The 14149-nt window shown below is 37.6% G+C and overlaps 1 protein-coding gene across 1 annotated transcript; it reads left to right on the top strand.

Moving 5' to 3' along the window:
- The first annotated feature begins 11752 nt into the window (after window positions 1-11752).
- Window positions 11753-12457, top strand: LOC149162180 (uncharacterized). Its single transcript, XM_089435114.1, has one exon. The coding sequence runs from the start codon at window positions 11753-11755 to the stop codon at window positions 12455-12457; it is 705 nt and encodes a 234-aa protein (XP_089291240.1).
- Window positions 12458-14149: the final 1692 nt, after the last annotated feature.

Below are 14149 nucleotides of genomic sequence, written 5' to 3'. Positions count from 1 at the left end.
GGAAGGGGGATAAGGGGTCGCCCTGCCTAATGCCGCGAGATGGCGAGAAGGTTGCCGAGGGGGATCCATTAACCAGAATAGAAAAATTTGTTGACTTGATGAGAGCGAGGATCCAGTTGGTCCACCTGTTGTCAAAACCAAAAGCCTTTAAAGTGGCCTCTAGATAATTCCAATTAACTTTGTCAAAATCTTTTGAAAGGTCTAATTGAATCATCATTACAGGGATTTTTTTTGACTGAAGAGTGTGAGTCATCTCCTGTGCCAGGAGGATGTTGTCCAGGATTTGTCTACCTTCCACGAAGCCCGACTGCTCCTCCGATATGATATTTGGGAGGATTGGTTTAAGTCTGTTGGCGATGACCTTAGAGATGATTTTATAAATCACGTTGCACAGAGCTATGGGGCGGAATTTTTCAGGAGTTCGGGCTTCCTCCTCTTTGGGAATCAGTGCTAGGAAGGTGGAGTTCAGGCCTTTGAGGATTGAGCCAGAGCGCCTTGAGTCTTCGACAACTTCCCAAATCTCAGTTTTGACAGTTTGCCAGCATGCTTTGTAGAAATTTATTGTAAAACCATCTGGGCCAGGGGCTTTATCATTTGGCATGTCTTGAACAGCTTCCTCCACCTCCTCCATAGATATCTTTCTTAGCATAGAGGCATTTTGTGCTGGAGTGATGAGATGGGGAATGGTCTGCGTTATTTCCTCACAGGCTTCCACTCGATCTTCTTGAGATTCCTAGGCAATTTGCTTGAAGTGGGTGATGAGCAGAGATGAGATCTCATTGTGATTCTGAGTGACTTCTCCAGCAGCATTGGTGAGCTTGAGGATTTTGTTTGCTCCCCTGTAATCCATTGTCGATCTATGGAAGAATTTTGTGTTTCTTTCTCCCTCCTTTAACCATTGGATGCGGGATTTTTGCTTCCAAAGGATTTCTTCCTGCTGGCAACGGAGATGCCATTTCTGCATAAGAATCCTTTCCTGTTCAATGGAGTTTTCTTTGTTAATCCCTGAGGCCCAATCTTTGTGAATTTCACTTAGTTGGTCCTCTATATTATGTTTATCCTTGAAGATATTGCCAAATTCGGTTGAATTCCATTCCTTTATTTTGAGTTTGATGAACTTCAGTTTGGACTGAAGTTTAAACATTTTGGTCCCTCTGATAACCCTGGGCTCTTCCCACCATTTTTTTACGAGTTCCTGGAAATTTGGGTGCGTGAGCCAAAATTTCTCAAACCTAAAGGGCCTGTTTTTAGGGGTCTCAAGGAACGCGGCTTCCAGGGCAATGGGCCAGTGGTCTGATCCCCCACAGGGGAGAATGTCAGAGGCGACTGTTGTTCCTTCCAATAAAATGTTTTCAGAAATCAAAAAACGGTCAAGGCGAGAGGCTATCCTATTTACTCCTCCTCTTCGGTTGTTCCAAGTGAAGAGCCCATTGTTAGGAGGGATGTCAATTAGCTTGGCCGAATCCATGAAGTTGATAAAGAGCTCTGAGTCCTTGTTGAGGCGTCTGAGACCTCCTTTTTTTTCCAGGAGGGTAGTAATCATATTGAAATCCCCTCCCATAATTATCTTGAAATGCTAGTATCTCTATTTTAATTTTGTTAACATGCTCAGGAATACCTGTTAGTTGAAATTCTGTAGCAATGTATGATCTGGTAGCTTCCATAGATGTTATTTCAATGGTTCTGGAGTCCCAAAGAGTTGCGATGCCTCCTTCCCTTCCTTGACTTGCAACATCTATGTATTTGACAGAGTTTCCTAGCTTTCTGGAGATGTTCTCCCGCTGAGCAGAGGTGCATTTTGTTTCTTGAATGAACATGATGTCTGGCTTTTCCTGTTGTAACTTCCTTTTGAGAAGTCATTGCTTGTTGAGGCTGTTGAGCCCTCTTATATTCCAGGATGTGATTTTCATTGGAAAACGAGGAGGTTATTGGGGGGATAAGAAGGAATGCAAGTCCTTGATTTTCCCTGAATTGATCAAGAATATACCCAAATCATGGAGGACCTCTCCGTTTGTCCTTCTTCCTCTTATTTTATTCTACTTGCGTCCTAGTGAGTGAATAAACAGAGTTTTAGGATGGTTACCTGTGCCTTTCATGATTCCCAATCTTTTCTTTTGCTTGTCCATGGCGGCTTGTTGTTTTGCAATGAAGAGATCTCTGATTTTTCTGATTTCTTCCTCTGGGATGTTGTCCAGCCCTTGGGCTTTCCATTGCTTTTCCATAGCTGGCAAATTCACTCCTTGTTTTTCTAGGACTTCGTTGAGTTCCAGATCTTCACTTCCCCCATCGCTTGTTAGCATGTCTATGTCTTCGTCTCCGGCGACTGTTACTTCCTGAGTTTGAGTTTTTGTGTCTTCAGTGAACTCCTCTGCATCCGTGATTCCATAGTCTGTATTATTCTGTTGGGGAGCTTCTGGAGGCGTAGTTTCTTTTTGGTTGCCTTCTGAGTCTGCTTCTGAATCTAAGATGTTGAACGGATTGAGTGTTCTGCTAGGGTCTTTTGCTGCTTTTTTAATTTTTTTCCTGTATGCCCTTTGTCGAGGTTTTGGCTTTTTGAAAACCTCTTGGTCCTTTGCTGGCTGCTCAGATTTGGCCTCTTCTACTGGTTTGTTTAATGGACATTCCCTTATCAGGTGGCCATGTTCGTGACATTTCCTGCATCGGAAGGGGATCTGTTCGTAGTCGATGGCTTGGAAATAATCTTCATCTCTGAACTCTAGCCATAGTCCGTCATGCAAGGCGCCTGAGACATCCATTTCAACGCAGATCCTGGCACAGGAGGTGTACTTCCTTTGCATGGTTGCCTCTGAGGCTTTAATGAAGGTGCCGAGGCGGTCTCCGATGCTCTTAAGTGTTGCTAGTCCCCAGTAGTCTATAGGTAATGAGAAAAGCCGGATCCAAACGGGGACTCGGGTGAAAGTTTCTATTTCAAGCGCAAAGTTTGCTTTCCAGGGCCTCATGTAGAGGCCTGCAAAGGAAAGAAAATACGGGCCTCCATCAAAGATTCTATCCTTATCTTCTAGGTTAGAAAAAACCACAGTGAAAAAACCTTTAGCTCCTAGGTGGAGTTTGACATCACCTTTTGGTCTCCAGTGTTGCTTGATCCAGATGCAGAGAGCTCGTTCTATTGGCCATAGGCCCATAAACTTGCATATGATTGCATGCTCCATCATGTGGTCTCTGTAGACCTGAATATCTGGGTCTGAGAAGACCACTTGGAGAGCTTCCTTCTTTTTTGGTTTGCAGATACCTTGCAGGTTATTTTTGGAGCTGAGGTTGGAGGCTTCCGCTTTATCCTCCTTTTCTGCAGTTCGCTTTTCTTCTCTGTGGTCCTTTTCTCCGTCTGACGGTTCAAGTATTGGACCCGAACTGCTCTTGCCTGCTACTGATTTGTTCACGTGTTTTTTCTTTCCGTTGCTGTCCTGTTCTGGCGTTTCTGATCCATGATTTGGATCTTTCTGCCCCTGGGCTGCCATTCCAATGCTAGTGCCAGAGTCGTCTTTTCGGGCTTCATATCCTAAGATCTTGAAGCCTTCAGCAATTTTGTTCTTTTGCATGACTGCGTTCCTGTAGGATGGGGTCCCCGTGGACCCCCCTTCTGTCATCTGTCGGGCCAGAACCCGGCCTCTTTGGATGAGAACCTCGAATCGATGTTGGTGTGCTGCCAGCGCTGGTGGAAGGATCGAGAGGTGCAGGGAAGAAACCCTAGGAGCAGGTTTCAGAGCTCTTACGAATCTAACCTATTAATCAAACATGGAATTCCCTTCTTTTAAATTATTATTAAAATATAATAATGAAATTATAATTTTACATTATTTAAATTATATTTTTAATATATAAATTTATTTTAATTTTTTAAAAATTACAATATTTAAATAATGATTAATGTTTATTAAAAATATATAATTTATTAAATTAAAAAGTTATTTAAAACTCTTTAATATTTAAAATTTATAATAAAAAAGTTAACCAATTATAATTTTACATTATTTAAATTATATTTTAAATATATAAATTATTTTAAATTAAAAAATTATAAATTTTAATTCATAATGATAATTAATGCCCTTTAAAACTTATAATTTTATTAAAATAAAAATTACTTAAAAATATTTAATATTTCATTTTTATAATAAAAAGAAGTTAAAGAAAGTCTCCTAAATTATTATAATTTGGGTGAGTTAAAAGATAAAAAATTAATAATATGACTAATATTTTAAAAATTAAATGATGATCATGATCATGATGGTTAACATTCATTGAGACCAAATTTTGGTCTATCGCACCTAAAAAAACGAATTATTTAGTTTGATTTAAGATTTTATTCTATGATCAAAAAGTTTGGAGAGAAGCCTCCCGAGCTCACTATAATTTTGACAATGTAAAAGGCTAGGAAGGTCAGTATTGCAACAAAGATTTTGACACTGAGATCTAATGTGGTTGTACGTGGAACACTCTAAGAGGAAGTGATTTTCATCCTCGATGTTCGTATTCTCACAGAGATGGCAGAACCTTTCCATCCATGGTGTTTTAAGAATTGTACTTGGGGCACTCTAAGAGGAACTGATTTTCATCTTCGATGTTGGTATTCTCACAGAGATGGCAGAACCTTTCCATCCATGGTGTTTTAGGAACTACCCAATGACTCGTTTCACGATGGAGCTCATGAGAGTTCGTTCTAATCTTGGCTATATTAGTTTTCTTCTTTGAGCTAGTTAAAACAGAGAGATACTTTTGATCTTCTAGGGTGGGGTTGATGACCTCCTTATAATATTTTAATTTTCTTTTAGCTGCTAAATCTTTCTCACACCACATTTTTTCTTTGAACTTAGAAGTAGCAATATTTTTAATGTTATTAATGTTTTGCAATGCAACATTCTCGTCCATCTTCCAATGGTTTAACCAAGCTCTCGTGTCTATATACCAACGTGGAATTTAAAATTAGCTTAGGAAGTCTATGGTCTCCTATGTTATTGAGTTTGTGCTTGTACAACAGAAGCCTAGTCATAGCTAGGCTGGGAAAGACCCCCTTCTATAAAGAGAATAAGAAAGAACCATTAAAATCTATAATTTTAAATTTCTAAATAAAATTTTAAAATAGTAAAAAATTTAAAACAATTAAAATATTTTTTTTTTGGTTAATTGGTCTGAGTTCATGATTATTTTAAGCTTTATTTATGCTACCACATTAATCCTTAACACAATTAAATTTTTACCCACATAATTTTGAATTGGTAACTTTCACATTACTCAATAACTTAACAGAACTAATTAAAATACCTTATTCCATTTAATAAATTAATTTCTAGATTTTTGTTTATTTAAATTCTATTTATTTTTAAATCTCGTGTAACTCGATGTCGTTTATTCAAAAATTCATAAAAAATTGATCAGCTATTATATTTGCGTATGCCAAAGGTATGAAGCCCATGGATTTGTAGCCGTATAAAGGTATTTACCCTATGGATTTCTATTATTTCGAATTAATGAAAAAAATGAATAAGAAGAAATATTTGGATGTATGGTAATTTAAAATCAATATAAATTTAGATTATTGGTTATTATGTACTTATTTATTTCTTTTTAAACTGAATATATATATATATATATATATATATATATATATATATAATTTTATTAAAACATAAAATTAGTATTTAATTATATCTGAATTTTATATTAATAAAATATGAGTATTTTATATATATTTTTAATAATTTTTGTAAAAATCAGCAGGTATATATTAAAATTTATAATTATTAAAAAAAAATGTGTTAATATAAAATTAATAATAAATTATAATTTTTAGTTAAAATATGTAAGGTTAGAAAAGTATGGTTGTATAAAGTTTTAATTTATTATGTTATTTTAAATTTTCTAAATATATCTCTAATGGGACGAGAGACTCGGAGAATATTGAGATCACTAGGGGGCCCCGCCACTTCACTGGTCTTGTTGAATGTTAAGGGGGAGGTATGACATTATAGTGCCATGCACTCTTAGTGTGGTGTGGACAATTCTTTAGGAGAGAAGATGAGTTATTTATGTGTTGGCTCTTGCCACAATGATGACTCTTGCATTTTGGTATGGGACATAGAGTGGTGAGCTTTGGTCCTTTTACACCTGTGCAGAATGGAAATCTGTAAGAGATGAACAAGATATGGAGATATAACGTGGAAGCATGGCAGTTCTCTGCAAAAGGTTGGCGAGTTGAAGAATTTAGTAAGATGGTCAAGGGGAAGCAAATATGGGGCCCTCATATAAGGAGTTCCAACCAAAGAATTTCTTGAAAGTATGAGTTACTAGTGTTTTGGGGTCTTCACATTGTGGATTGTTGGTTGGAATTGGACTGTAGACCTCTAAACAGGAACTCAGTAAGGATTTCTGGTTTCTTTGAGTGGTTTTCTTTTGCAATTGTCAAATATGTAGGTGGGTATTCCCTCGTTGGCGAGTCCTCACTTATTCATTTGAATTTTTTTGAGAATTGGTGTCATAATGTAGGTCTAGTTAGTCGCGTCGAGTGTTTCTAATGGTGTTCTAATGGGCCTAGATAAAAGAGTTAAGCTCAACGTTCACCTTTTTTTATTGTGCTTAGTATTTGGTTTTCTTTTGGGGTGACTTTCAGTGCCTGGGTGTGGATTTTTTGGAATTCCCTTGCATGATTGTTGCAACTAGGGTTGTTACAAAGGTTGATTTTTATCAAGTCAGTCTATCTTCTAGTCACCTAAGAGGCCATGTGGTTGTTGCTTTATGTTTGAGGCTGAGCACTTGACACGGGGGTTGGGTATTTCATGTTTCTCTTCGGGTGGTGTTAGGTTGGTGGCTAGCCCATCTACTAGCTAGTTTGGGTCATTTAACTAAGGGATATGAGGAGAACTAACACTGTGCATTTGTGGTTTTTTAGTTATGTCGTGGTTTGGGTGGGGGGAATTGTTGATCTACTTTTGTAGAGTGTTGCATGCTAGTGAGGTTCAATTTGATTGCAAGTTTCTTTGGGGTCCAACTTAGCAAAATGTACACTGTGAATGTGTAAGGGCGAGAAGGGTACATGACTAAGGGGTCAACATAGAGGAAATATCATGGGTGACCGCAGCCTTGGCGAGGCGGTGGAACCTATCCTTGCATAGTTACCTGGAACTGTAGAATAACCTTGGACTTGTCAATATGCTTGTGTAGAATGTTGCAGGTGAGCGAGGTTCATTTTCATTGCAAGTTTCTTTGGGGCCCAACTCAATGAACTATGCATTGTCAAAGTGGAAGAGAGAGAAGGGTTATAGGTTCAAGGGGTCAACACATAGGACATATCATGGGTGATTGCAGTCTTGCCGAGGCGATGAAGCCCATCCCCACACAATCACCTGGAATTGTGGAATTACCCCCCCCCCCCCCCCCCCTCCCCCACCCAATCAAGATATCTTTGACAACTAGCTCAAACGTGTGACCCTCCTCCTAGGTCAACGTAGGAGTGGCTGTCGTGATGGCAAGAAAGTGACCATCGTATTTCTGAATGATCTCTAGCATAATTAGTGGGAAATGCAAGATCATCTAGCCTCCATTCAGAGGGGTCGAAGGAGAATATATGAGAAGATGGAACACTTCGAAGGGAGGCTTGCACAAATTGAAAAACATGTTCACTTTGATTTCAGATCTCCTGCATCACCTGGTTTCAGACCAGAAAACCCTAATCCAATTAACTCTTCTAATCCGTGATGGTTGTAGGATGTATTTTGGTCTTGAAATTTTTCTAGTTTCACTCGTTGTTTTCTCTCTAGTTGATAAGATTGTGTTGACAACTTGCTATCTATTTTAGATGTTATCTTTTGACCAATAAATATGGTAAGAGTGAGGCCGAAATTTTTTTGAGGAGCTATATGTAACAATGTAATCTCTTTTGATATAATAGAAACATCTTGACTTACCAAAAAAATCTACAAATATTAAGTAAGGTTAACCATCATAGTTTTAAATTTAATATATTTTCTTCTATTCAATTAATGATAATATAAAAATTACACTAATATATTTTAAATTTTGTGTTTAAAAAACAAAAATCATAATTCTATTTTAGAGTACCTTTTTATATAAGTTTTAATTTATATATAATGATGCTAACTTTCTACTAATGTTAAACATTATTATTAATAATATGTTTTTTTTTAATTATATATAATGTTAAACATTATTATTAATAATATATATTCTTTTTAATTATATATTTTTTTCTTTATATTATTATAATTACAAAGGTTCTTTAACGACAAGGACTGACTAATTGAGCAAACCTTCGGGGATTTTTTCTATGTGATTCGCAAACTCTAGAGATCATTGACCACTATGTCCATAGGATATTTGTACCAAGCGAATCCACTCAAAGAACCTAATTCGCAAACTCTAGAGATCATTGACCACTACGTCCATAGAATATTTGTACCAAGCGAATCCACTCAAAGAACCTAACTCTTGTATTGAGAGAATTGACCATGTAAACTCTCAATAGAAATAGTATTTTTAAAATAACACTCAGAAATATATTTAATCAAATATTTTGTTTAACAAAATTTAAAATTTGCTTATAATCCATTAAACATTTTATTTTAAAATATTTTAAAATTTCTTTATAATATTTAATAAATAAAATTTATTTATTAATTTTTTCTAATTTATTTGAATTAGATTTTAGCTTAAAAACAAGTTAAACCACATTAATCTTTATCCTAATTGAATTGTTAACACCTATTGAATTTTGCACGAAAAATAAAAATAAATGAAAATCGCCACGTTCTAACACCTACTATTCCACATTTTATACCACAATTTATAAATATCAAATTTAATACCAATAAAACTAATTCCATATTATATTATATTATATTATATTATATAATATATATATATTAATTACAAGAAAATGATTACTAATTCAATTCAATATCATTTAACACCTACTATTCCACATTTTATAAATATCAAATTTAATATCAATAAAACTAATTCCATTATATATATATATTATTTACAACCCATCAAAAGTAATCATTTTCTGATTACTAATTCAATTCAATATCATTTAAGGTTGTTATAATCCTGCCATATATTGATGTTGTATTCTGACAGCTGGATGCTATTTGCAAGTTACGGTGTGTTGTGAAATGCATGGACAATGCAGTTGAAGCAATTTTGGGCTGAAGCTTCACGTTTCAATCAATATCGGTGGTCGGACGATTTTTATTTAAGTGTAGAGACGTGAGTTAAGTGGAGGGATAAATTATTAGAATTTTTTAATAAAAACTTAATTAATATAAGTAAAATAATATTAATTAAGTAAATGTGGTTGATATATACTAAAATTAATATTAGTAAAATAATATTAATTAAATAAATGTGATTGATATACTTTATAAATGTCAATTTAATATATATTATATTATAAATCTAATATGTAATTTCTATGATATTATGTATAAATAATAAAAATACAATTAATTAATTATAATAAATAATAATAATAAAAATCATTAATAAATAATAATATTATTAATAATTATTAATATATTAATATGGTTAATAAATAAATAAATAATTATTAAATGAATAATTCATTAATTATTAATAATTAATTAATAATACATTAGATATGATAAAATCGAAAAAGAGACTTTGGAAAGGGATCGGGTGATGCTGCAACCTGACCTAGGGTTTCTGCAAACCTGATCTCGGCAGGACTGTCTTTCTGCGTACAGAGGGCAGAGACTGCAGCGCCGACGAGTATACAGAAGCATCCATAAGGTACAAGGAGAATGGAAGCCTCGCAGGGGGAGGGCCAGGAGCCTCCCCCCGATACGGAAAATAGAGAACGGTCTACGGCCGACAGAGAGAGGGAACAGGGCAGCAGAGGCAACGCCACCGACAATGGATGGATGAATGGCAAGGATATAGAAGCAGAAGCAAGAAGCAAGGCAAGTTCATCAACCTGCAAACCTGTGGCAGTCAATAAACCAAGAGTGGACTTTCCAAGTGAGCGCATCAATGCCAGAATACAGTACATGAGAGATCATGCGCTAATCGGCAAATTCATTGGCATCTGGCCAACGGAGAGAGCGCTGAGAAGCTGGATCAACACCAAATGGCACCCTAAAGGACACCTCTCGCTCCATCTGGGAGCTAAGGGTTTCTTTACTGTGGTTTTCAACTGCCTGGAGGACCGCAACAGAATTCTGGATCAGGGTCCGTATTTTTTTAATTCAGCGGGATTATACCTGAAAGGCTGGGTTGAAAGATTTAACCCAGACAAGGAGGATCTGACCTATGCGCCAGTGTGGATAAGGCTTTATTCACTACCGTGGGAATACTGGGAGGAAAAGTCTCTGCAAGATATAGGGAATGCCATTGGAGAGTTTGTCAAGATCGCAGAAGAAACAAAGCGATGTAGTTACACATCCTACGCTCGGATCTGTGTCTACATGGATCTCAAGCAACCACTGCCAGACACGGTAAGCTTCTATCATGAGGACTCTGAATGGAAACAAGTTATAGATTACGAATATGTGCCCTTCAGATGTAGGAAATGCCATGAGATTGGGCATCTTTTTAGAGATTGTCCTCAAAACAAGGCATCTTCTCCCCAAGATAGCTCTGATAATCAAACTACAGATGGATATACTAAGGTTACAAATCGCAGAAGAGGAAACAAGAAAGCAACGGGCAATACCAAAGCAAATCCAGTCAACAAAGCCAAACCCACAACTAGCAACAGATTCGAAGTACTGGATAAGGAGGACGAGCAAGAACAGGAGAAGGAAACGGAGAAAGATAAAGAGATCCATCAAGAACAGCCAGGCGAGACATCGAGACAAGGAGGAAAGAAAATCCAAAAGCAAGACAACTTGATTACCCCAGCCAAAACCCTGCCATGGCACACTCAAGGTATGGATGTGGAATACTCGCAGCCACATGCGATCTCTTTACAGGAGAGAGAGGATCCTTCACAAGCACCTCAAATTATGGAAGAAGATCTGGAACCCTTAGACATAGGGGAGCTGGATATTCTGGGCTTGGAACAGGCATGCAAGACAAGGAACTTTGAAAAGATATCAGAAACGCAAGTGGATAACCTTGTTGAAGTGCTGCACAAAGCACAGAAGAAATATTCGCTAGGTGTCCAAATAGGAAGTCCATGGGATGGAAAATTTATCTCAAAGGATACTAAGAAAAGAGGTAGGAAATCCACTTTGGAAAGAACTATCAAGATTGGAGAGATTTTAGTGGAGTCAGGGAGGTATGCCAAACTGACCAGGTATTTTAATCCTCACCCCCAAATTTCTCCATGAAGTTAATATCATGGAATATTAGAGGGCTTAATAGCCCCAGGAAAGGAAGATTATTAAAAAATATGTTGATGCAAGAAAAACCAAGCATTCTTTTCTTACAGGAAACGAAATGTGGCTCAATTTTTTTGGAAAAAATAGCAGTGAAAGCATGGCCAGGAGGACATGTAATAGTTGTTGATGCTCAGGGAGCTTCGGGAGGGCTTGCAATCCTTTGGGATGCGCGAGTCATACAGTTAAACAATATTCAAGCTAACAAAAGCTTCATTCAGGCAAACTTTCACCTCTTAGGCTCTAATACCCATGGGCTAATAACAAATGTTTATTTTCCTCAGGACACAGCACAAAAAACTCAGATCCTGAACACACTATCAGATCTCAGCTCAAATAGAACTCATCCACTTTGGATTGCGGGAGGTGACTTTAATATGACAGCAAGCATAGAAGAAAAACGTGGAGGCAGATACAGAGCAAATACTGATGGTAATCTACTAAAATCCTTCATTCAAAATAACTGGCTGGTGGATGTCCCTACAGGCAATGGTCTCTTCACATGGAGTAACAAAAGAGAGGGAGAGCAGCAGATTGCATCGCGCCTTGACCGGTTCCTCATCTCAGATAATGTGGTTCACCTTGGAGGGGAATTCACAGCATCCATACTTCCTGTCTCAGGATCAGATCATTGGCCCATCGAACTGCAATGGAATAGGCCAGGTAACAACATCAAACGTCCCTTTCGTTTTGAAGAATTCTGGTTTACTCACCCGGACTTTGAGAGGCTAGTAAGATCCACTTGGGTCCACTTCAATCCATCTGAAGGCACCAGGATGGCGAGATTTCAACAAAAGCTTAAACACCTTAAAGGGGTAATTAAAAGATGGAATCACAATACATTTGGCAACATCTTCACAGAACAAGCTTCTCTCAATACAGAAATGAAGAAAATCCAGCAAATCATCATCTCTGACGGGCGCACGGAGGAACTAACCAAGCAGGAGCAAGTTTTAGAAACCAAAATCATAGAAAGGGCTAAACAGGAGGAAATATTATGGAGACAGAAATCAAGGATCAGATGGCTAAAAAATGGAGAAAAGAACACTAAATTATTTCACAAAACTACGGTTCAACGCTGAATGATCAATCGCATCTCTCATATCAAAAATGAACAGGTGAATAAAGTTGAAACGCATGAAGACATTGAAGCAGAATTCCTGAATTACTTTAAGAAGGTGCATCAGGAACCCGATTTTAATAGAATGCCGGCCATCAATAAGATCATCAAGAATATCCCAAGGATAATAACAGAGGAACACAATAGTCTTCTTCTCAAGCCCATTAATTTAGAAGAAGTTGAAGAAGCTATGCGGAACCTGAAGGAAGGCAAAGCGCCAGGACCGGATGGTTTTACATCAAATTTTTTTCACAAATTCTGGGATTTGGTTAAGGAGGAAGTCTGGCAAGTAGTAGAGGAATCTAGAACACTCAGATGGATGTATCCTGGATTAAATGCTACCTTCATAGCCTTAATTCCAAAAGGAGAAGATTCCAACACCCCAGACAAATATAGACCGATCGCGCTATGTAATATCATATACAAAATAATTTCTAAAGTCATAGCGACAAGATTAAAGCCGCTGCTCCCTCTGATCATCTCGCCCGAGCAATCGGGTTATGTTGAAGGTCGTCAAATAACAGATGGAATTATTCTAACGCATGAGATAATTCACTCCTTGAAGCAAACCAAGAAACCAGGTATGTTGCTCAAACTAGACTTATCCAAAGCATTCGATAGTCTTAGTTGGGCTTATATTCAAAAAATCCTTTTAGCCTTTGGTTTTGCTCACTCATGGGTAAGATGGATTTTCAACCTTCTATCTTCAGCATTCTTTTCTGTCTTAATTAATGGCATTCCTTCAGCTACTTACCGGCCCTCCAGAGGCATTAGACAAGGTGACCCCTTATCTCCTTTCATTTTTGTCATCATGGCTGAGGGTTTAGGTAGATACATCACCTCAGTTAGACTTACCCAGCAATTAAGAGGCCTTTCTTTCAATAACTCCCCGGTCTATTCCCATCAGCAATTTGTTGATGATAATATGCTTTATGGACATCCTTCAGTGCAAGAAGCTCGTCTCCTCAAATCTATCCTGACAACCTTTTCTGATGCTTCAGGAGCCCTCATAAATCGAGTTAAATCCCAAATCTTTTTCTTTAATACCCCTGTGCCCACTCAGAGATCTATAGAACGAATCTTGGGATTCACTACTGCCTCTCTGCCCTCCAAATATCTAGGTGCCCCTTTAATGGCCTCGGCCCTTAAGCACTCCTCCTGGAAGCAACTCTTGGAAAAACTTGAGGCTCGGCTTACCCTTTGGACTAATCGAGCTCTGAATATGGCCAGCAGAATTGTCCTTATTAAAGCGGTCCTTCAATCCATGCCCCTCTATCTTTTTTCCATCCTAGCCGCCCCAAAATGGGTCCTTAAAGAAATCAAGAATTTGCAGCGCAATTTTCTATGGGGCAGTTCAGGGCAAAATAGAAAATGGGCTTTAGTGAAATGGGATAAAGTTTGTCTTCCTAAAATAGCAGGAGGTATGGGGTTAAGGGATCCTGAGCACAGCAACAGAGCAATGGGAGCAAAGATCTGGTGGAGATGGCTTGCTTATCCCAGCACTCCATGGGCCTCTCTTTGGACAGCCAAATACACAAGCAACTGTCCTATGGATGAAAGAATAAGATTGACTGAGCTAGGCACGGGTTCGGTATTGTGGAATTCAGCCATGCAACAAAGAAGCCTCATACAAGAACACAGTTTTTGGGAAATT

This window comes from Pinus tabuliformis, chromosome 5_2, assembly GCF_031772625.1.
Source record: "Pinus tabuliformis cultivar Carrire ecotype Pingquan chromosome 5_2, CPIR1, whole genome shotgun sequence".
Lineage (NCBI taxonomy): Eukaryota > Viridiplantae > Streptophyta > Pinopsida > Pinales > Pinaceae > Pinus > Pinus tabuliformis.
The sequence above is the reverse complement of the archived record's forward strand: the minus strand, read 5'-3'. Positions and strand labels throughout refer to the sequence as shown.